Consider the following 22,113-nt stretch of genomic DNA (forward strand, 5'->3'; position numbering starts at 1 on the left):
GTCTTTTATACCGTTTAGTCAAATAAACGTAACATAGTATGCACCTGATGACAGTTCAATGTGCCCCACGCAGGTTACTCTGTTCTCGAAGAGATGAAGCTGCTGAACCCCACGAACTTCACAGTGGTGGCGGGGTCCCCCAGAGAGGAGGCCAAGGGCTCGGTGGTGCTCGGGGTGAAGACTGACCGCAACATCGAGACAACGCTCATTATCCCTGGGGAACAAGTGGGCTCTTACTTCGGAAGCAGCCTGGCTGCCACTGACCTCAACAACGACGAGTATGTTTCTTCATATCAGATCATGTGACCATCCGTCAACACTTCTTGCAGGCAAAAAGATTGACAAGCTGATAAATATGCATTTGTGGAAATATAAGCCTTTAAATGCTTAAAGGAATTATGAATATGACACTCAGAGATATAATTAAGACATTGGGATGTTTTGTGTTCTGCATTCATAGTAATTAGAGACCTATGCAGCTCAGCCATAATATGCAGAGAATGCATTGAAGCTGAGTTGAAAAGCTGTCAGCAGCCCATTTCAGGTGTTTTTCATGATATCATTGCAAAAATCACAGCCTCTCCCCTGAATGCATGATTGAAAGTCTTGTGATGTCTCTGACAGACAGGAATTTAGACTTTATATAATTTATTTTTTTGTTCACATTTAGAGCATACATTTTTGTGTTTTTGTTGTGCCTTTCAGTTGGAACGACCTGATAGTGGGGGCCCCCTTTTACTTTGACCGCATGAAGGACGAGGGAGGAGCTGTCTATATCTATATGAATGAGAATGGATCCTTCCAGAAGACTGCCACCATAGTGCTGAAGGGGCCTGCATCCTCTGCATTTGGCCTCGCAGTGGCCGCCATTGGTGACATCAACCAGGATGGATTCCAAGGTAGGCAGAAAAACTGAGACATATCTACTAAGATCCAACTACATAGTGCTAAACAGCGTGTGCAAACCATAACATTGCATGAACCGTTAGTGGGTGTGTTGGATGTCATCTCCTAAAACTGCATGTACAATTCATAACTGTTGCAGCCCGTTTTATTTCAATGAGGATTTTGCATGTACTACCTGCTGTCACCATGGAAATACTCATTTACTGCACATTCATGTTATGCTCCCACCTGCGGCGTTTTGCTATGTTTTGAAACATGCAGAAGAAATGTACGTGTACTGGGCATTTTTAGAAGCAGTGCATTAATGAAACAGACTATTTTAGGACACTAAAGGTGCACCTTTGCATGAAATGTGAGCATGTGCTCCAGACTCAAGAAATGGATATTGCAATAAGTTTTTTTCATACATGAGAAAAAAAGTCTTAAATATTCGCAAGCAAATACCAAACACATCAATTGAATTTTTCAATCAGCGCCTTAAGCCATCCAGCTGCTATAAGAAATGTAACTGGCGGCCAAATACATATATTTATTATATTAGTATGATTGACATATCATTAATATAATGGATATATAATTAATATAGTTGAATATTAAGAGTGTGTGAAAGTCATCCTACCTTGTTTAGTTCCGTGACGACCTTCTTAAAGTTTGTAATCAATCAGAAATATCAAGTAGCTAAAATGCTCCAAACACGGATAAGTGTGGAGAGAGTGGATTACACGTTTCCCATCAAGCACTTTAATGTTCTTAAATAGGTGTTACTTAGAATTTTTTATTTTGTTTGGTTGTTTTTCATAATATCCACAATGTTCCGTTAGCAGGTTGTTATGTGTGACCATGTGTGTTGACCTTTATGTTAGTTGCATTTATTTTAGTTTTTTTGTCGCCTTGACTATGAAAGGTTGTTTGGATTGTGTCATATAAGTAAATGCTGTGCCTCAAAGAACATGCTTTTTTTTTCTGTACCAAAATATGATGAAGTTCACTGTAACCCCGCTGAGAGACAAAGAAAGGCAAGCTTACAATGTTATGCAGAGGTACAGTTATAACAATTGTATACACAAATTATACTATTTATAGTCACAGTGAAATTTGGAGGGGAGGAAATTATTTTCTTTTTCCTGGCGGGGGGGGGAGGGCACAACAGAAAATGTTTGAGAAGCACTGGCTCACAGTAACAATATTGCTATCCATCCATGCATTTTCTACCGCTTGTCCCGTTTGGGGTCGGTGGTGCGTATCTCACCTGCATTCGGGTGGAAGGCGGCGTACACCCTGGACAAGTCGCTACCTCATCGCAGGGCAACAATATTGCTAATACTTGGTTATTATTCAGGTCACAAAATATAAATGTAGTAAGGTTGTACGGTATACCGGTACTAATAAAGTTTTGCGGTACTAATCAATTGGAATCGGTACTTTTCAACCTTTGAATAATACCGGTACCGTTCTTTCATCTAAATGCCGTGCTGACTACAGACCCCAGGCAAGTGATGTTGAGTGTCTCAAAACGCACACACAAAGTGCATACAAGCAATAACATCGTGGTAGGGAAGAATGGCAAAAAACAATAATTCTACTAGTTAATAAAGAGGGTGCATGAAGCGCAATATGGAGGTATTTGGTCTTCAAAACTAACAATAAAGGTGACGCTTTAAACAGGGAGGCACCGTGTTGCAAGTGCTGTTTCAAATCCTTCCTGATTGTCGGCTCCCAGACCGTGGTCGAGGAGCACAGAGGAGACGTTCCCTCCAGGACCGATGTTTTGTTGGGGGTAACACCCTTCACTTTACCGGGCAATGTGTCCATAAAGCCCTGCTCTTTGTTCAGAATGACGAGGCCGTTGATTAGTTACAACTTGGTCACATTATATATAATTTCCACCGGGCCCAACCAGATATCCCCCATGCTATTGACACTCCTGAACATGCTACCTCTCCTTCTTGCCCACTCACTTACTCACAACACTCACCCCTCATACTGCCATTCTTAAAGGAGCACACACACACTAACGCTACTCTCACAACAGCTGCTTTAAAACACGCCTCGCCAAATGTGGCGATTAGTATTACCACCTTTGCTTCAGACTTAGGTAAACATCTAAATAAAAAACTATCAGATCTGCACAAGGATCATCCTTCTATTCCGTAGTGCACGCGCTCCCTCTCTCTTTCTCTCTTTACCTGCCCATTCACTCACTGACGTCACTCAGCCAACATGTTGCCATTCTCCCAAACATATTAAGACTTAGACAAACTAATGATCCACAAGGGAAATTGTTCCACACAGTAACTCAGTTACTAAATTGGAAAGCATAAGGATGGAAAGGATAATGCACACAAGGGCACTACAAAAGGGAAAAAACAAAAGATATAAAGTAGAATAAAAATGTACCATAGTGCACATACAGATACATTAACGCGCACACAGCTGCCAAATATTAGCGTAGTCAAAATTGCTGCATTCAGCGACAACTAATGTAGTTAAAATGACAGAATTTTGCAACAAAATCCAAAAATGTGTGTTTTGTCTTTAATTAATGTGTTTTGCCTACTACATGGCTTATCTTATCCATAGTTTTGTTGATAGTGCCTAATTAATAATTAATAATAGTTTTTTTCCTAAAGCACAAACCAGGAGTGGCAACCATAAATCATGAATAAATTAGTAGAATGTCAGTAAAACTTTTTTATATTCTAATCTAACCCTTGATTATGGCATACTATATGTAAAATGGCAAATTGTAAATTGTTCGAGTGCAACAAGAAATGTCCGATGTGTTAATGCCTTTTAATTTTTATTTTAACCTTGTAAAATTGTTATTTGACTGAGTGTTTAATGTAGTGTAAGATATTCTGTTAAAATAGAGCCAGTATTGAAATGTTTTGTAGTTCCCTTTTATTTGGAAAAGTATCAAACTATTTATATACATTTTGATACTGGTATCGGTACTAAATTATTGGTATCGGGACAACCCTAAAATGGAGTGTATTTGGCGGTTATGTATTTGATTTTATGGTATAAATAGACACAATGATGTCATGGTTCCATTGTAAGTGGACTTTTATTCACGTTTATTAACCAGTTATAGGATTGTAAATTACAGGCAAAATTCCAAAAAAGTGTAGTTCCCCTTTAAAGGCCTACTGAAATTAGATTTTCTTATTTAAACGGGGATAGCAGGTCCATGCTATGTTAAACTTGATCATTCCGCAATATTGCCATATTTTTGCTGAAAAAATTTAGTAGAGAACATCGGCGATAAAGTTCGCAACTTTTGGTCGCTAATAAAAAAGCCTTGCCTTTACCGGAAGTCGCAGACGATGACGTCACAAGGGTGAGGGCTCCTCACGTCCTCACATTGTTTATAATGGGAGCCTCCAGCAGCAAGAGAAAACGACAATTTCTCCATTAATTTGAGCGAGGATGAACGATTCGTGGATGATGATATTGATAGCGAAGGACTACAAAAAATAAAAGATAAAGTTAAAAAAAAAGTTAAAAGAAAAAATACAAGTTTTTAAAAAAAAAAGGCGATTGCATTGGGATGTTTTTAGACACATTTACTAGGATCATTCAGGGAAATCCCTTATCTTTCTATTGTGTTGCTAGTGTTTTAGTGAGATTAAATAGTACCTGATAGTTGAGGGGTGTGTCCACGGGTGTCTTGACGCCAGTCTCTGAGGTAAGTCGACGGCTGCTGCATGGACGGCGCAAGCTCAGCTGATCTCCGGTAAGAGGCGACCTTTTACCACAATTTTCTCACCGAAACCTGCCGGTTGACAAGTAGTCGGGAATCATGTTCGCTTGACCGCTCTGATCCATAGTAAAGCTTCATATCTGGGAATTTTAAACAAGGAATCACCGAGTGTTTGTGTGGCTAAAGGCTAAAGATTCCCACATCCATCTTTCTACTTTGACTTCTCCATTATTAATTGAACAAATTGGAAAAGATTCAGCAACACAGATGTCCAGAATACTGTTTAATTGCGCGATGAAAAGAGACCACTTTTAGCCCCAAATGGTGCTGCGCTAATATGTCCTCTACAGTCCGAGACGTCACGCGCACGCGTCATCATTCCACGACGTTTTCAACAAGAAACTCCATGGGAAATTTAAAATTGTAATTTAGTAAACTAAAAAGGCCGTATTGGCATGTGTTGCAATGTTAATATTTCATTATTGATATATAAACTATCAGACTGCGTGGTCGGTAGTAGTGGGTTTCAGTAGGCCTTTATGTCTACATACAAATTCGATACCAAACGGAAAGGCAAACTTTAACTAACATGATACGCTTCATCTTGTCAGGAAGTGTTGGTGAAAAACCCCAAGATGCAGAGATGGCAGGCTTGGTGCAGGAAAACATGGTTATAATGTCCAAAAAATGCAGGTAAAACACGAACCAGGAGATAGGAACAGGGAATAGCTCCCAGCATACAAGAAACAGCTGACAATAGAAGCGGAACCAGGGAGAACTGGAGACAGCAAGCAGTCCACAGCAAACAATAATCCGGCACTGACTGGAGGGAGAGGCAGGTATAACTGGGAGCCTAATAGGCAATTGCCAACCGGTGTGCCAGACTGCCAATCAGGTACAGGTGAGGGAAACAAGCGCTCAGGGAGACATGCAGGAAAATGAACCAAAATAAGAGCGCTGACAGGATATAAAACAAACAGAGAAAAAAACAAAACATAACCCAACTGTGAGAATCCTGACACATCTGAAGTATAAAACTACATACAAGCAGTGATAAGGCTTTATTTCTGGGAGAGGCACTCACGTGCACACACACACACACACAGATGTTTTCACCTCAGTATGGTGTGGAGATAGCATATCAGGATTGACAAAATAGCCATACACCATTATTACATCTCTTTGCAGACTTTGCAGTTGGAGCTCCGTTCCATGACACAGGCAAGGTCTTCATATGGACGGGGAGTAAAAAGGGAATCTCAAAGGAGCCAAGTCAGGTAACAACAGACGTCCTGATGTTTTCTTCACTTTAATCATTATGACAATGTCTTTGTCGCCCACTACAGGTGATTGAGGGAAAGTCAGTGGATAATGGCGGGTTCAAGACGTTCGGCTACTCCATCAGTGGAGGCCTGGACATGGATGACAACAGCTACCCAGATATCTTAGTTGGCTCTCTTGATGACCGCATTGCCCTGCTCAGGTTTGTGTAGAAAGGAGTCCTCAAAGGCTCAATGCCATTTTGACAATAAATGTTCCCTTGTTGTTGACAGGACTCGGCCAGTGGTCCACTTAACTAAGACTTTTACTGTGGAGCCCAATATTGTGGATCCTAATCAGTGCAAAGGAAATATACCATGGTGAGGCTGTTAATCAGAAAATGGCTTGTTTAAAGGCCTACTGAAATGAGATGTTCTTATTTAAACGGGGATAGCAGGTCCATTCTATGTGACATACTTGATCATTTCGCTATACTGCCATATTTTTGCTGAAAGGATTTAGTAGAGAACATCGACGATAAAGTTCGCAACTTTTGGTGCTGATAAAAAAGCCTCGCCTTCACCGGAAGTCGCAGACGATGACGTCACAAGGGTGAGGGCTCCTCACGTCCTCACATTGTTTATAATGGGAACCTCCATCAGCAAGAGCTATTCGGACCGAGAAAATGACAATTTCCCCATTAATTTGAGCGAAGATGAAAGATTTGTGGATGATGATATTGAAAGCGTAGGACTAGAAAAAAAAATTAAAAAATAAATAAAGTTAAAAAAAAAAGGCGATTGCATTGGGACGGATTCAGATGTTTTTAGACACATTTCTAGGATAATTATGGGAAATCCTTTATCTCTCTATTGTGTTGCTCGTGTTATAGTGAGATTAAATAGTACCTGATAGTCGGAAGGGTGTGTCCACGGGTGTCTTGAGGCCAGTCTCTGAGGGAAGTCGACGGCAGCTGATCTCCGGTAAGAGCCGACTTATAACCACAATTTTGTCACCGAAACCTGCCGGTTGACAAGTGGTCAGGATCCATGTTCGCCTGACCACTCTGATCCATAGTAAAGCTTCACCTCCGGGAATTTTAAACAAGGAATCACCGTGTGTGTGTGTGGCTAAAGGCTAAAGCTTCCCAACTCCATCTTTCTACTTTGACTTCTCCATTATTAATTGAACAAATTGCAAAAGATTCAGCAACACAGGTGTCCAGAATATTGTTTAATTGCGCGATGATAAGAGACGACTTTTAGCCGCAAATAGTGCTGCGCTAATATGTCCTCTACAGTCCGTGACATCACGCGCACGCGTCATCATTCCGCGACGTTTTCAACAAGAAACTCCGCGGAAAATTTAAAACTGCAATTTTAGTAAACTAAACCGGCCGTATTGGCATGTGTTGCAGTGTTAATATTCCATCATTGAGATATAAACTATCAGACTGCATGGTCGGTAGTAGTGGGTTTCAGTAGGCCTTTAATTAATAGTGTTGGCAAATGTATATATATATTTAAATTTTGTGTTTTACAGCATCACAGCCACTCTCTGCATGTCTTTCACCCTAAGCAATGGCAACAAAAACTTCAACAAAAACATCAGTGAGTCAGTCATCAAATAATATTGCTTCTGTAAACAAACAATATAATCTTTCTTTAATGTGTTGTCTTGACAGCGGTGAAGTACACAGTGGAGGCTGACATGGAGAGAAGAAGGAGTCCACGTGTTCGCTTCCAGGAAAACAACGGTGACACGTACACAGGCCTGCTGACCCTGCTGTCTGCTAAATCGAAGTGTCAAGTTCTCTCGTTGACTGTTATGGTACGGTATCCATTGTTATGTTTGTAATGCATGTCATGCGCACACAACAATATAAACTTACTGGATGCATTTAAAGGCGCCTGTGAGGGACAAACTGGAGCCGGTGGTCTTCTCCGTCAACATGTCCTTACACGAACAAAAACCTAAATCGAGACGCTCCATTCAGAACTTGGACTCATACCCTATTCTCAGTCAGGAGCAGAAACTCACCCAAAGAAATGAGGTATGGAAGTCTATTGTTTGTATGCAACCATCGGCCACATCAATGGGTGCACCTGCACAATCCACTGCGATATGTGCAATCAATGTTGTTGTTTTTATTTTTTTGTTGACACTTTGTTTGCAAAACACACATCCGCAAACATTACTTAGTATACCGTATTTTGCAGACTATAGAGTGCACCTAAAAACAAGCCGCATTTACTTAATGTTTGGAAAGATTCTATTTTGCGCATGTCTATAAGCCACAGGTTTAGAAACATAAAATGTTTACGCAGTCACTTTTGTTCATTCACAAATTTAACAAAAGACAGTGCCTGTAACACACCAGAAAAGTCATTAAGCGCTGTCTTCATCCTCCTCGTCCTCCCGCGCTTTGAAATTGTTAAAGTCGTTGTCACTACCTGACCGCTTCAGGAGGATCCGATCGGTCCACACATGCGCAAACTCTATGTCACTTCTTTTTTTTTTTTTTCTTTTTTTTTTTATTGACATCCAGCATCAGACATTTCCATCCACTAAATCATATTCACATACATCACATAACCGTTGTCTGCCCTAAATGTCAAAAGTGTTTTTGTTTATATACCAATCATACCACCCACCCCCCCCCCCCAAAAAATAAAAAAGAAACAGAGATAACAAAAACAAGGTATCAATTAAATAAGCAAAAAATAGATAATACATTGATAATAATAATAAACAGAAATAAAATAAAATAAATTCATACAGATATTTATATGTGTATATATATATATATATATATAAATATATATATATATATATATATATATATATATATATATATATATATAGGGAGTAATCTTTTTATTTTTTATTTTTTAAACAGTACACTAATTCCAGAGATTTAAATCAGGCTTATGTGGCGTGACATCATTGACCCAGTTTTCCCAGTATGAAGTACATTTCTCAAATTTGTAATTAATAAAGGCAGTTATCTTGTCCATTTTATATATGTCCATTGTGGTTTCCATCCATTGCTTCAAAGTTGGGCTCTCCTGGGATATCAATTTCCTAGTTATGGTCTTTTTACAAGCCACCAGTACGATATTAATTAAGTATTTATCTTGAGGTGCAAGTCCAAAAAAAAAAGTTTTACTTTCAAGGGGTATTTCTCGTTTAAAAATATCCTGTAAAGCTTGGTGTATCTCTTTCCAATAGTCCTTTATAGTGGAGCAGTCCCAGAAAACATGGTAGTGGTTTGCGTTTGAATTCCCACAATTTCTCCAGCAGGGAGGGGAGTTATCATAGTGAGACTTCTGAGAAGGTGTAATGAAAAATCTGATCAAACTTTTCCAGCCAAACTCCCTCCACTTGGGTGAGCTGGTACAAGTCCATTGATATTTCCATATTATTGTCCATTCTTCCTCCGATATAGTTATCCCTCCTTCCTTCTATGTCACTTCTTTTTAAGAATATTTTGCAACAAAACGTCTGCGACCTCACGTGCTGTGATATTTGAATATTTTAGTAGTGGTTTATTATTATTAATAATATTGTTTATTCAATAGAAAGAATACTTTATATAGTAATGAAAGATAAGAAAAATATAAAAAGGGCTAAGGGGTAGATAAAAAAAAAAAAATCTGAAGTATTATCGCCAAAATTACCATTATCTTCTGTTTCAAAATAAATACTGTATTCTTAAATAATTGTAGTTTTGGGATGTACTGTATGTAATATTTACTGAAATAAAGCATTTTTGAAAAAGAAAACCATGATGAACTGATAATTGCAGTAAAACAAGTTCTCAGGAAGGGAAGTAGTCTTCCCGCACGTGTGGACCGCTTGGTCTTCTGCTACTGGTCAGGTAGTGGTAGTCATCTTTTTTGGTGTGAGTGATGAAAAATGTCTTCATCCGACATTTTGTTAACCTAGTTTTCACTTTTGTCACGAGGCAAGTTCTCCTCTAAGCTCGTGCTGTCTTCTTCACTCGCAGTTTAAACTTTTCTGATGTAATTCATTTTAATTTAATTCAATAACGCTTAATTTCCCCTCGGGGATTAAAAAAGTACTTCTGATTCCGATTCTGTAATGAGGATACATTTATTGGCGGCATGTGAAGCTTGTGAACCCGGAAACATCTATAAATTAGCCGCAGAATTGAATGTGCCACAGGAGTCAAAGCAGGGCAAGGAGATAAAACGATATCGTTATACATCCATCCATCCATCCATTTTCTACCGCTTATTCCCTTTTGGGGTTCGCGGGGGGCGCTGGCGCCTATCTCAGCTACAATCGGGCGGAAGGCGGGGTACACCCTGGACAAGTCGCCACCTCATCGCAGGATATCGATATACAGTATGTCGCAAAAAAGGTTTTTCTTCAATAGTAATGAAGGACAGTTTTAATATGTATATATAATATGTAGTGTAATGTGTATTAATATTAATATGTAGTATTAGAATGGTTAAAAAAAGACACAAGACTTTCCTGCCAAAGACGACTGATACAACATCAACACAAAGATAATATAATATGTACGTAAGTAGAAAAGAGGTCTCACCCTGTTGTGAGACTTTGCTGAGTTAAAGGCCTACTGAAATGAGATTTTCTTATTTAAATGGGAATAGCAGGTCCATTCTATGTGTCATACTTGACCATTTTGCGATATTGCCATATTTTTGCTGAAAGGATTTAGTAGAGAACATCCACGATAAAATTCGCAACTTTCGGTGTTAAGAGAAAAGCCCTGCCTCTATCGGAAGTCGCAGACGATGAAGTCACAAGTGTGATGGCTCCTCACATATTCACATTGATTTTAATGGGAGCATTCAACAAAAAGTGCTATTCGGACCGAGAAAACGACAATTTCTCCATTAATTTGAGCGAGGATGAAAGATTCATGTTTGATGATATTGATAGCGACGGACTAGAAAAAAAAAAAAACGCGATTGCATTGGGACGGATTCCGATATTTTTAAACACATTTACTAGGATAATTCTGGGAAATCCCTTATCGTTCTATTGTGTTGTTAGTGTTTTAGTGAGTTTAATATTACCTGATAGTCGGAGGGGTGTGTCCACGGGTGTGTTGACGCGCAGTGTCTGAGGGAAGTCGACGGCAGCTATGGACGGCACAAGCTCAGCTTTTCTCCGGTAAGAAGCGACTTTTTAACCACAATTTTCTCACCGAAAACTGCTGGTTGACATTCCCTCGTGATTCATGTAAAGTCCATAGTAAAGTTTCACCTCCAGGAATTTTAAACAAGGAATCACCGTGTGTTTGTGGGGCTAAAGGCTAAAGTTTCACAACTCCATCTTTCTACTTTGACTTCTCCATTATTAATTGAACAAATTGCAAAAGATTCAGCAACACAGATGTCCAAAATACTGTGTAATTATGCCGTTAAAGCAGACGACTTTTAGCTGTGTGTGTGCGCAGCGCTCATACTTCCTAAAAACCCGTGACGTCTTGCGTACACGTCATCATTACACATCATTTTCAAGACGAAACTCCCGGGAAATTTAAAATTGCAATTTAGGTAACTAAAAATGCCGTATTGGCATGTGTTGCAATGTTAATATTTCATCATTGATATATAAACTATCAGACTGCGTGGTCGGTAGTAGTGGGTTTCAGTAGGCCTTTAAAGGTGTGATGTTGCTGGCTTTAAATAGTGCAGATATGACCAATTATAATCCAACAAAAAGTAGGTAAAGGTACATAGTAAAATTTCCAAAATGTCAGAGTTAGTCAACGATTTTAATAAGTATGACTGTTGATTTGTTTTTAGCATAGAGTAAACTAGCGTAATGTGCATCTTTATATTACACCATCCATTGAGAAACGGCATTACTTCTGGATGTGGTGTGCCCAACATATATCATCTGTACATCAATACAGTGAAATATGACATGTACAATTAGGTGTATATCATATTTAAAATCAGAGCAGATCTCAGAGGGGAAGCACGCACCTGTGCCGCTGGACGAAATAAACAAACAAACATTTATAAGTAAATAACTTAATGTTTTGTCGTTTACAAGGTTTGTAAATTTTACAATGAAAAATGTTGGTGCTCCAGTCTCACACCCCTGTGCATGTAACTTACACAATAACAATAGCTTTAATAATGTTAACATACATATTAACATTAGGAGCTGTGCACAAAATGGATTTTTTTAATATAACACTGGCAGTATGTGTAGCAATGATACAGTAAGATATTGTACATTGAGCCTGTTGTCTGAAACAGTGGTATAATGTTCTTCAGTAAATCTGTCGTGTTCAACCCCTGACAAAAATATACATATTTTTAATCCTTCTGATGTCTTCACGTTCACTTATTTGCGATGTAATATTCAAACATGACAAAAATGGTGATGTCATTAACGTGATACTGTATATATCAATCTCGACTAATAAGAAAAAAAATACCAGGATACGATTTTTTTCCTGAAAAGTTGCGGCTTATAGTCAGGAAATTGCAGTACAGTACTGACAACTTCCCCAATAAATAGCACTTGCTATTGGAATGCATGCAAAGATGCCTGGTGGGATACATTGTGGCTTATTTATTATATTATTTTATTATTTTTGGGTAAGTCGTTGCGCAGTTTGGAGAGTGGCCGTGCCAGCAACAGTGCCACAGTTCCTTGTTCGATCCCCACCTGCTATCAACCTCGTCACGTCCGTTGTGTCCTTGAGCAAGACACTTCACCCTTGCTTCTGATGGGTCGTGGTTTGGGCCTTGCATGGCAGCTACCGCCATCAGTGTGTGAATGTGTGTGTGAATGGGTGAATGTGGAAATAGTGTCAAAGCGCTTTGAGCACCTTGAAGGTTGAAAAGCGCTATACCAGTATAACCAATTTACCATTTACTACGTTTTACCTAGACTTTGTTAACTGAATCACTCTACTAAACCCGACAGAATGGTCTTCCTAAAGATGTGTCCATTGAGCTCATGTCAAGATGACATCATTGTTGCCACTTTCTGTAGATAAACTTCCAAAAGGAGTGTGGCTCGGACAACAAATGCACCAGCAACCTGCAGGTCACGGCTCATTTTGCCAACAATAAGGAAAAATCGTTCCCAAGGTGAGGATACAATCCGAATAGTGAAGCCTCTTTTGCAACACTTGCATCTCTGTGTGTGTGTGTGTGTGTGTGTGTGTGTGTGTGTGTGTGTGTGTGTGTGTGTGTGTGTGTGTGTGTGTGTGTGTGTGTGTGTGTGTGTGTGTGTGTGTGTGTGTGTGTGTGTGTGTGTGTGTGTGTGTGTGTGTGTGTGTGTGTGTGTGTGTGCGTGCGCGCGTGCGCGTATGTGTGTGTGTGTTAAAACAAAGAAAGCATGCTTAAATGATGTTCCTGTGCCCAGACAGGACACATTCCAAATATTTCAGTTCAACCGCAGTATGAAGATAATAATGCTGATGGTGGAGGTGACCAACTTTCCATCTGGAGGGAAGCTAGCTGAGGATGCTCACCAGGCCATGCTCAATGTCACCATCCCCGACGCTCTAAAATACTCTGCCGTCAGATCCCAGGTACGTCCACTGGAGAGCAGCAGCACCAGAGCAATATAATATATTATATACCCACACATTTGGAGCAGCCTGTGTTTTGCTTTTACTCTGATAATGAAGTTGAGTTTTGATGCACTTAATAAAGTGCCTCATGTATCATGAAGCTATTAAACCTCTTCTTTTCTTCCAGGACCACGATGTAGAATGTCGTTACGAAGGCACAGTTATTTGTGAATTGGGGAATCCACTTAGAGGCAAAGAAAAGGTACAGTACATTCCCACTTTTAAGTTATTTTGTCAGTTATTTTGCTTCCTGCTAAAAAACAAAATAAAATGAAAATACAAGTAATAAAGTGTGGCTAATGTTTCAATGCCATCAGGTGTCACTTGGCTTGAGGTTGGAGACGTCAGGTATAGATCTGTACACCCGGCATATCGAATCTCAGCTGCTTCTTTCCACGTAAGATTTGGATACATTGATGTCTTCTTTTAAATTTTGTATCAAAGTACTGAAAATGTCCTTAGAAATGTTGTGTGTGTGATCAAAGATGCTGTCGACATGTCCAAGTGGCAAATAAAAGTACTAACACTGGTTAATGCATCACAGCATATTATAGCAGTGGTTCTCAAATGGGGGTACGCGTACCCCTGGGGGTACTTGAAGGTATGCCAAGGGGTACGTGAGATTTTATAAAAATATTCTAAAAATAGTAACAATTCAAAAATTATTTATAAATATATTTAGTGAATAATACTTCAACAAAATATGAATGTAAGTTCATAAACTGTGAAAAAATTGCAACAATGCAATATTCAGTGTTGACAACTAACTTTTTTGTGGACATGTTCCATAATTATTGATGTTAAAGACTTTTTTTTTTGTGAAGAAATGTTTAGAATTAAGTTCATGTATCCAGATGGATGTCTATTACAATCCCCAAAGAGGGCACTTTAAGTTGATGATTACTTTTATGTGTGGAAATCTTTATTTATGATTGAATCACTTGATTATTTTTCAACAAGTTTTTAGTAAATTTTTATATATTTTTTTCCAAATAGTTCAAGAAAGACCACTACAAATGAGCAATATTTTGCACTGTTATACAATTTAATAAATCAGAACCTGATGACATAGTGCTGTATTTTACTTCTTTATTACTTTTTTTCAACCAAAAATGCTTTGCTCTGATTAGGGGGTACTTGAATTAAAAAAATGTTCACAGGGGGTACATCACTGAAAAAAGGTTGAGAACCACTGTCTTATAGCATTCCCCAGATGCCTACAGGCTGCCCCCTAGTGGCTGCTGGTAGTAGTGTGACGACGAAAAAGCAGTCGAAATGGTTTGCACTCTCCATGCTATCAATGCTTTTATCTTTTATCAGAAAACGTCCATTATGAGCTTTTAGTTGAGAATTTTGTATCTATCTTTTTTTATATACCTTTAATATTTTTAGATAAATACTATTTTATTTAAAGACAATAATTTGCATCATAAAAAAAGTATGTCCCATAGTAATCTTAGTAAGCGCGGTTACTAAGATAGTTATATACTGTAAATCAAATACCGGTAGATTAGATCAGGGGTTCTTAACCTTTTTGCCTTCAGGGCCCAACTTTTCTACTACAGATGGTCCCAGGGCCCACCCAAATATTAACACTGAATTAGTAATCTTACATTTGATTTTAATCATATTCAATAATTGTATCTAACCTACTTACAGTTCAACAGGGTAAACCTTGTCAACTATAAGATATGATATGAAACAATGTGTTATCACAAAGAGTATTATCAAGGCTTAGGTCAGGCTGATTACAATGTAAATAATCAATCAATCAATGTTTACTTATATAGCCCTAAATCACATTAATGGAATATACTGCATAAGAAGGAACTCCTAAAAACTGATGAAAAATAAATATACTTACAATTACGAAGTGCTTAAAGAAATACATTTTAACAAAATTAATTCAAATTAATTATAACATTTATGATTCTTAAATAAACTGTCAATGAAATTGAAGTGCAAATGAACCACTTTAGTCATATGTTTTGCACTTAAGAAACTTCTCTTTGACTTTAGCTCCAGACTTCTTGTGTTTGTTCGATATTCTCATTCTAAAAGTGCAGAAAAAGTACATAATGACAGAGTACCGCCCAACAACGGGCCCTGGCCCGATGGGTTGTACAATTGTTGCATTTACATGACAAAGATGCTGTCGACATGTCCAAGTGGCAAATAAAAGGACTAACACTTGTTAATGCATCACAGCATATTATAGCAGTGTTTTTTTTCCCAGAGAAAAGGGTTTTAAAAAGCCTTATTCTGGGGTCCACATAATTCTAAATGCAAACAGGCAGATGGCGCCAAACGACTTCTCCCACGAGTCTGAGCTTTTTTTCCTATCACTCACACACCGCTGCATTGAGATGAAATTAATTGAAATGAAATGAATTATATTTATATAGCGCTTTTTCTCTAGTGACTCAAAGCGCTTTACAAAGTCAAACCCGATATCTAATTTTTACATTTAAACCAGTGTGGGTGGCATTAGGAGCAGGTGGGTGAAGTGTCTTGCCCAAGGACACAACGGCAGTGACTAGGATGGCGGAAGCGGGGATCGAACCTGCAACCCTCAAGTTGCTGGCACGGTTGCTCTACCAACCAAGCTATACCGCCCCAGATGCAGAGAATGTCTCGAAAAAAGCTTCTCAAAGCTGTGACGAATTAGAAAGAGCAGATTAAAAGTTATACTAATTTTGTCTAAAAAAAACATGTCCCAGAAAAACGAGCGTTAAAAAAGTGGGGTCGTCTTACATTTGGGTCAGTGCGGTGTATTTTAAAGTTGGGATTGTAAACAATGTTTTTTTTTCATGATAATAATAATTTTGAGCAAATTCATTTCAAGTGGTAAAAGTTGCTAAGGTGATTGAATTAGTAATTGAATTATTACTTCATGAATTAATTACCAGGGAAATTAATTATTGTATTTATTTTTTCGTAAAATCTTGAATTATTTAATTTATGTAGAATTTAGCTTTGCAATGTCATTTTAATGAGGTTACAGCAGAGGTGGGTAGAGTAGCCAGAAATTGTACTCAAGTAAGAGTACTGTTACTTTAGAGATGTATTACTCAAGTAAAAGTAAGGAGTATCATCCATCCATCATCTTCCGCTTATCCGAGGTCGGGTCGCGGGGGCAGCAGCCTAAGCAGGGAAGCCCAGACTTCCCTATCTCCAGCCACTTCGTCTAGCCCTTCCCGGGGGATCCCGAGGCGTTCCCAGGCCAGCCGGGAGACATAGTCTTTCCAACGTGTCCTGGGTCTTCCCCGTGGCCTCCTACCAGCTGGACGTGCCCTAAACACATCCCTAGGGAGGCGTTCGGGTGGCATCCTGACCAGATGCCCGAACCACCTCATCTGGCTCCTCTCGATGTGGAGGAGCAGCGGCTTTACGTTGAGCTCCTCCCGGATGGCAGAGCTTCTCACCCTATCTCTAAGGGAGAGCCCCGCCACCCGGCGGAGGAAACTCATTTCGGCCGCTTGTACCCGTGATCTTATCCTTTCGGTCATGACCCAAAGCTCATGACCATAGGTGAGGATGGGAACGTAGATCGACCGGTAAATTGAGAGCTTTGCCTTCCGGCTCAGTAAGGAGTAGTGACCCAAATATTTACTTGAGTAAAAGTAAAAAGTATGTTTTGAAAAAACTACTCAAGTAATAAGTAACTGATGAGTAACCTGTTCATTTAATGTTGACAGTAACGAGTAATGCACAAAAACATAAAAATAGCAATGAACAAATTCAGATCCAAGAATATCTCTTAAGCAACTAAAACAACAATAATATATATCAAATAATATATATTTGGTTTTACACTATATTGAAAAAAAATTTAAAATGAATTTTACCTTTGCAACCTCATTAAACTATTGGCTAAGTTTTATGTTCATAAATGGAAGTTTCTCAATACCCGACCTGTTTTTTGTGCCTTTAAAAAAGATTTAGAACTCTACATTAAAATACTCTACCTCTAACACCCAAAAAGCTGTGAAAACGATGATGCTGTGTTCAAAATTTAAGTTATTTACTGAGATTGAGTGAGCCTGTGGCTTTGCACTTTGTGTATTTTATACATATATTTTTTTTGCATTCTATTTTAGTTACTTTGAATTTACAACCCCCTGGCGCTGTTTTGTACCTTTTTTATACTGTTTTGTACTGTTTTTGTACTTACTTTGATTATTATTTTCAACTGTTTGTAAATGTTGAAATTTAAGGTTTATAAAAAAAAAAATTTAAAAGTGTGCAGTTAATCATGTGACCGCCTGGCTCTGTTTGATTGGTGAAACAGAGTCAAACGTCACCAGTGACTGCATTTGATTGGTGAAACGGAGTCAAACGTCACCAGTGACTGCATTTGATTGGTGAAACGGAGTCAAACGTCACCAGTGACTGCATTTGATTGGTGAAACGGAGTCCAACGTCACCAGTGACTGCATTTGATTGGTGAAATGCAGGCATGTTATAGATCCTACTTTGATGGTCTGTCTGAAAAAAACAAAACAAACCAAGCGTGCATTAACAGATCGATAAAAATCAGTTGCGAGCTGAATGTAGATAAATGGAGCGGAGTAAAAGTTGTTTCTTCTCTATAAATATACTCAAGTAAAAGTAAAAGTGTGTTGCATTAAAACTACTCTTAGAAGTACAATTTATCCCAAAAGTTACTCAAGTAGACGTAACGGAGTAAATGTAGCGCATTACTACCCACCTCTGGATTACAGCAACTCACGATGAACACAAAGTACACGTTACATCTGTGTGCTTGCCTTTTACATCGACAACATTGAAGTATAATGTTGCATTAGATAGTACTTCATTTATTGTCAGGAGAGTTCCTTCAGGAAAATTTAAATTTTCAGCACAATCCAATTCAAGATCAGACAAACATTACAGGGAGACAGAACAGTATCTCTGACGGGTCTGCCGGCTTCCAGCGCCCCTTACAAAAAAGGTGAGATACAAGTAAACAGGTGGGGGGGAATGGGAGAAAAAAATAGAAGATTAAAATAAAATTGAAAAAATCGGTCTAAGCGTGGGCCCTGGCTAGGGGGTCCAGAATGAGGCCAAGGGAAAAAAACAACAACTCATAGCCATAGTACACATCCCTCTTACATGTGTGTAAGAGGGATCAAACATCAAAGAAAACAAAGGACATGAAAGACATTAAAGCAGCGGATACAACCAGCCACTTCTACATACAGCTATGAATAAAAAGAAAAAGAAACATATACACTGGGGTGGCCTCTGCATGTTGCATAATGTTGCATGTTGCATCTTATGAGCTTTGAGATGTGGCGATCAGAAACAAGTCAGGTCTTTTTTAGATTAAGTACGAAAACCGATTCCCAGTTAAATCATATCAGAACATCTTGTAAAACAGTATATCTGCAAATTGCCTTTTTTTTTTGTTCACTCGAAAGATTCATTCAAAACACTGAACTCGTTCAACTATCACATCTCTGAAAGTGGTTAGATATGAGAGCATAATAACGTCATAACAGCAATGACTATATGATATAAATAAAATAATACTTTTTTGTTCCTATTGCTTTTCTGCTGATGATATTTTCAAATAATTCCTTATTTTAAATGCAGCATCGTCATTTGATTGGTTCTTTCAGTGTCAGTGAGCAGAATGACCTGGTTCCAGTGTCTGTGAGCCTCCTGGTTGAGAACACCATCCTCCCTTCTTTCTCCATGTGAGTTTCTTTGACTTATTGTTAGTGATGGCCACCTTTCACCTTTGAATCAATTTGGCTCCAATTCCCCTTACCTTGGAACCGATACCGGTACAAATCAGTATAGATTTTTGGTACTTTTTGTGTTTGTTCAAATGTGATGACCAATGTTAATGTTAATTAAATTTGACACTAAGCTGTGCTGTCCTGTTGTTGCATTTTCTTACTTGCATTTGTAAATACACTCAAAGTGTAATATATGACGGTTGTTGGGGTCCATAAAATTCCGAACGTGTTGTTCCCGAGGGCGCATTATACAAACCTTGTTTCCATATGAGTTGGGAAATTGTGTTAGATGTAAATATAAACGAAATACAATGATTTGCAAATCATTTTCAACCCATATTCAGGTGAATATGCTACAAAGACAACATATTTGATATTCAAACTGATAAACTTTTTTTTTTTGCAAATAATCATTAACTTTAGAATTTGATGCCAGCAACATGTGACAAAGAAGTTGGGAAAGGTGGCAATAAATACTGATAAAGTTAAGGAATGCTCATCAAACACTTATTTGGAACGTCCCACAGGTGTGCAGGCTAATTGGGAACAGATGGGTGCCATGATCGGGTATAAAAACAGCTTCCCAGAAAATGCTCAGTCTTTCACAAGAAAGGATGGAGCGAGGTACACCCCTTTGTCCACAACTGCGTGAGCAATGAGTCAAACAGTTTAAGAACATTTCTCAAAGTGCAATTGCAAGAAATTTTTGGGATTTCAACATCTACGGTCCATAATATCATCAAAAGGTTCAGAGAATCTGGAGAAATCACTCCACGTAAGCGGCAAAATTGTGACCGTGACCTTCGATCCCTCAGACGGCACTGTATCAAAAACCGACATAAATCTCTAGAGGATATCACCACTTGGGCTCAGGAACACTTCAGAAACCTACTCAGTGGCCTAGTGGTTAGAGTGTCTGCCCTGAGATCGGTAGGTTGGGAGTTCAAACCCCGGCCGAGTCATACCAAAGACTATAAAAAAAATGGGACCCATTACCTCCCTGCTTGGCACTCAGCATCAAGGGGTTGGAATTGGGGGTTAAATCACCATAAATGATTTCTGGGCGCGGCACCGCTGCTGCCCACTGCTTCCCTCACTTCCCAGCCGGTGATCAAAGGGATGGGTCAAATGCAGAGGACAAATTTCACCACACCTAGTGTGTGTGTGACAGTCATTGGTACTTTAACTTAAAACCACTGTCTCTAAATACAGTTGGTCGCTACATCTGTAAGTGCAAGTTAAAAGTCTACTATGCAAAGCGAAAGCCATTTATCAACACAAAGGAACGCCGCCGGCTTCGCTGGGCCTAAGCTCATCTAAGATGGACTGATGCAAAGTGGAAAAGTGTTTGTTTTTTGGGGGAAACTGCGGACGTTGTGTTCTCCGGATCAAAGAGGAAAATAACTATCTGGATTGTTCTAGGCGCAAAGATGAAAAGCCAGCATGTGTGATGGTATGGGGGTGTATTATTGGCCAAGGCATGGGTAACTTACACATCTGTGAAGGCACCATTAATGCTGAAAGGTACATACAGGTTTTGGAGCAACATATGTTGCCGTCCAAGCAACGTTATCATGGACGCCCCTGTTATTTCAGCAAGAAAATGCCAAGCTACATGTTACAACAGTGTGGCTTCGTAGTAAAAAAGTGCAGGTACTAGACTGGCCTGCCTGCAGTCCAGACCTGTCTCCCATCGAAAATGTGTGGTGCATTATGAAGCGTAAAATAAGACAGCGGAGACCCTGGACTGTTGAACGACTGAAGCTCTACATAAAAACAAGAATGGGAAAGAATTCCACTTTCAAAACTTCAACAATTAGTTTAATCAGTTCCCAAACGTTTATTGAGTGTTGATAAAAGAAAAGGTGATGTAACAGAGTGGTGAACATGCCCTTTCCCAACTACTTTGGCATGTGTTGCAGCCATGAAATTCTAAGTTAATTATTATTTGCAAAAAAAAAAAATAAAGTTTATTTTTACATCTTGTCTTTGTAGTGCATTCAATTGAATATGGGTTGAAAAGGATTTGCAATATATTCCGTTCATATTTGAATCCAACACAATTTCCCAACTCATATGGAAACGGGGTTTGTGTATAACTTTATTTTTCTCTTATTTTTTCTAAACAATACAATAACATGATCCCGATTTATGTGGCGAAAACAGCTGGGATTTGCAGAGTTGCCAAGGCATAGTTTGTGACTTCCTGTCTTGCTGACGGTGAGCAGTAGCGTGGCTCTGTCTTTAAGTTGTTTGAATTCTTCTGTGCTTTGTGCTTCATTTTTGCTTGTGTTCTTGAGACTGCAAAATCCTGTCTCATCAAAATTCGGGGTCCGTAACACGACTGCGTTTTATAGAAAATCTCTTTATACTGGACAGCGACATATCGAACTTTACCTGTAATGTACTGGATTGCATTATTTCGTAGACTTTGCATGCAGTTACGATTCTACCACCTCAGATGGCTATACTGTACAGACTACGGTGTATTGCCTGAGCCAGGAAGTAGTTTCTCTCATTAAGTTAAATGTGGGTATTATTTTCTTTTGTTGAGCCCTAGAAATTGTTTAATCTGTAAGTATTGTATTTATACCCCAAAAAGAACAAGTGGTAGAATGGATGGATGGATGGTATTGTATGTATTACACTGCAGCTGTTTGATTGCATTGAGCAGTTTAGTTGTAGTTTTCATAACGAATGTAAAAGGTATTGAAATTGCCATATGAAATTGCTAATGCTAATCTTTAGCATGTCTATAGCAAATCCAACATAAATTAGCATCATAGCGGAGCATTTTGAAAATTGGAGCATGACTATAGTTTTGAGCGATTTGTTTGTAACATTACCTAGAGGTCTGCGATGAGGTGGCGACTTGTCCAGGGTGTACCCTGCCTTCC

General features: G+C 38.8%; 1 protein-coding gene across 2 annotated transcripts in view; it reads left to right on the forward strand.

Moving 5' to 3' along the window:
• Positions 1–22,113, forward strand: part of itga3b (integrin, alpha 3b) — a 90,243-nt gene that overhangs the window by 49,339 nt on the left and 18,791 nt on the right. For both annotated transcript variants that reach the window (XM_061909144.1, XM_061909145.1), the window contains exons 6-18: positions 74–278; positions 706–899; positions 5,798–5,886; positions 5,956–6,092; positions 6,163–6,249; positions 7,412–7,479; positions 7,554–7,699; positions 7,776–7,922; positions 12,884–12,981; positions 13,259–13,427; positions 13,597–13,671; positions 13,787–13,866; positions 19,094–19,171. In XM_061909144.1, the coding sequence (XP_061765128.1) occupies positions 74–278; positions 706–899; positions 5,798–5,886; positions 5,956–6,092; positions 6,163–6,249; positions 7,412–7,479; positions 7,554–7,699; positions 7,776–7,922; positions 12,884–12,981; positions 13,259–13,427; positions 13,597–13,671; positions 13,787–13,866; positions 19,094–19,171 (1,573 nt within the window). The remainder of the gene's footprint in view (positions 1–73; positions 279–705; positions 900–5,797; positions 5,887–5,955; positions 6,093–6,162; positions 6,250–7,411; positions 7,480–7,553; positions 7,700–7,775; positions 7,923–12,883; positions 12,982–13,258; positions 13,428–13,596; positions 13,672–13,786; positions 13,867–19,093; positions 19,172–22,113) is intronic.

This window comes from Nerophis ophidion, linkage group LG08 (genome assembly GCF_033978795.1).
Source record: "Nerophis ophidion isolate RoL-2023_Sa linkage group LG08, RoL_Noph_v1.0, whole genome shotgun sequence".
NCBI classification, from domain to species: Eukaryota; Metazoa; Chordata; class Actinopteri; order Syngnathiformes; family Syngnathidae; genus Nerophis; species Nerophis ophidion.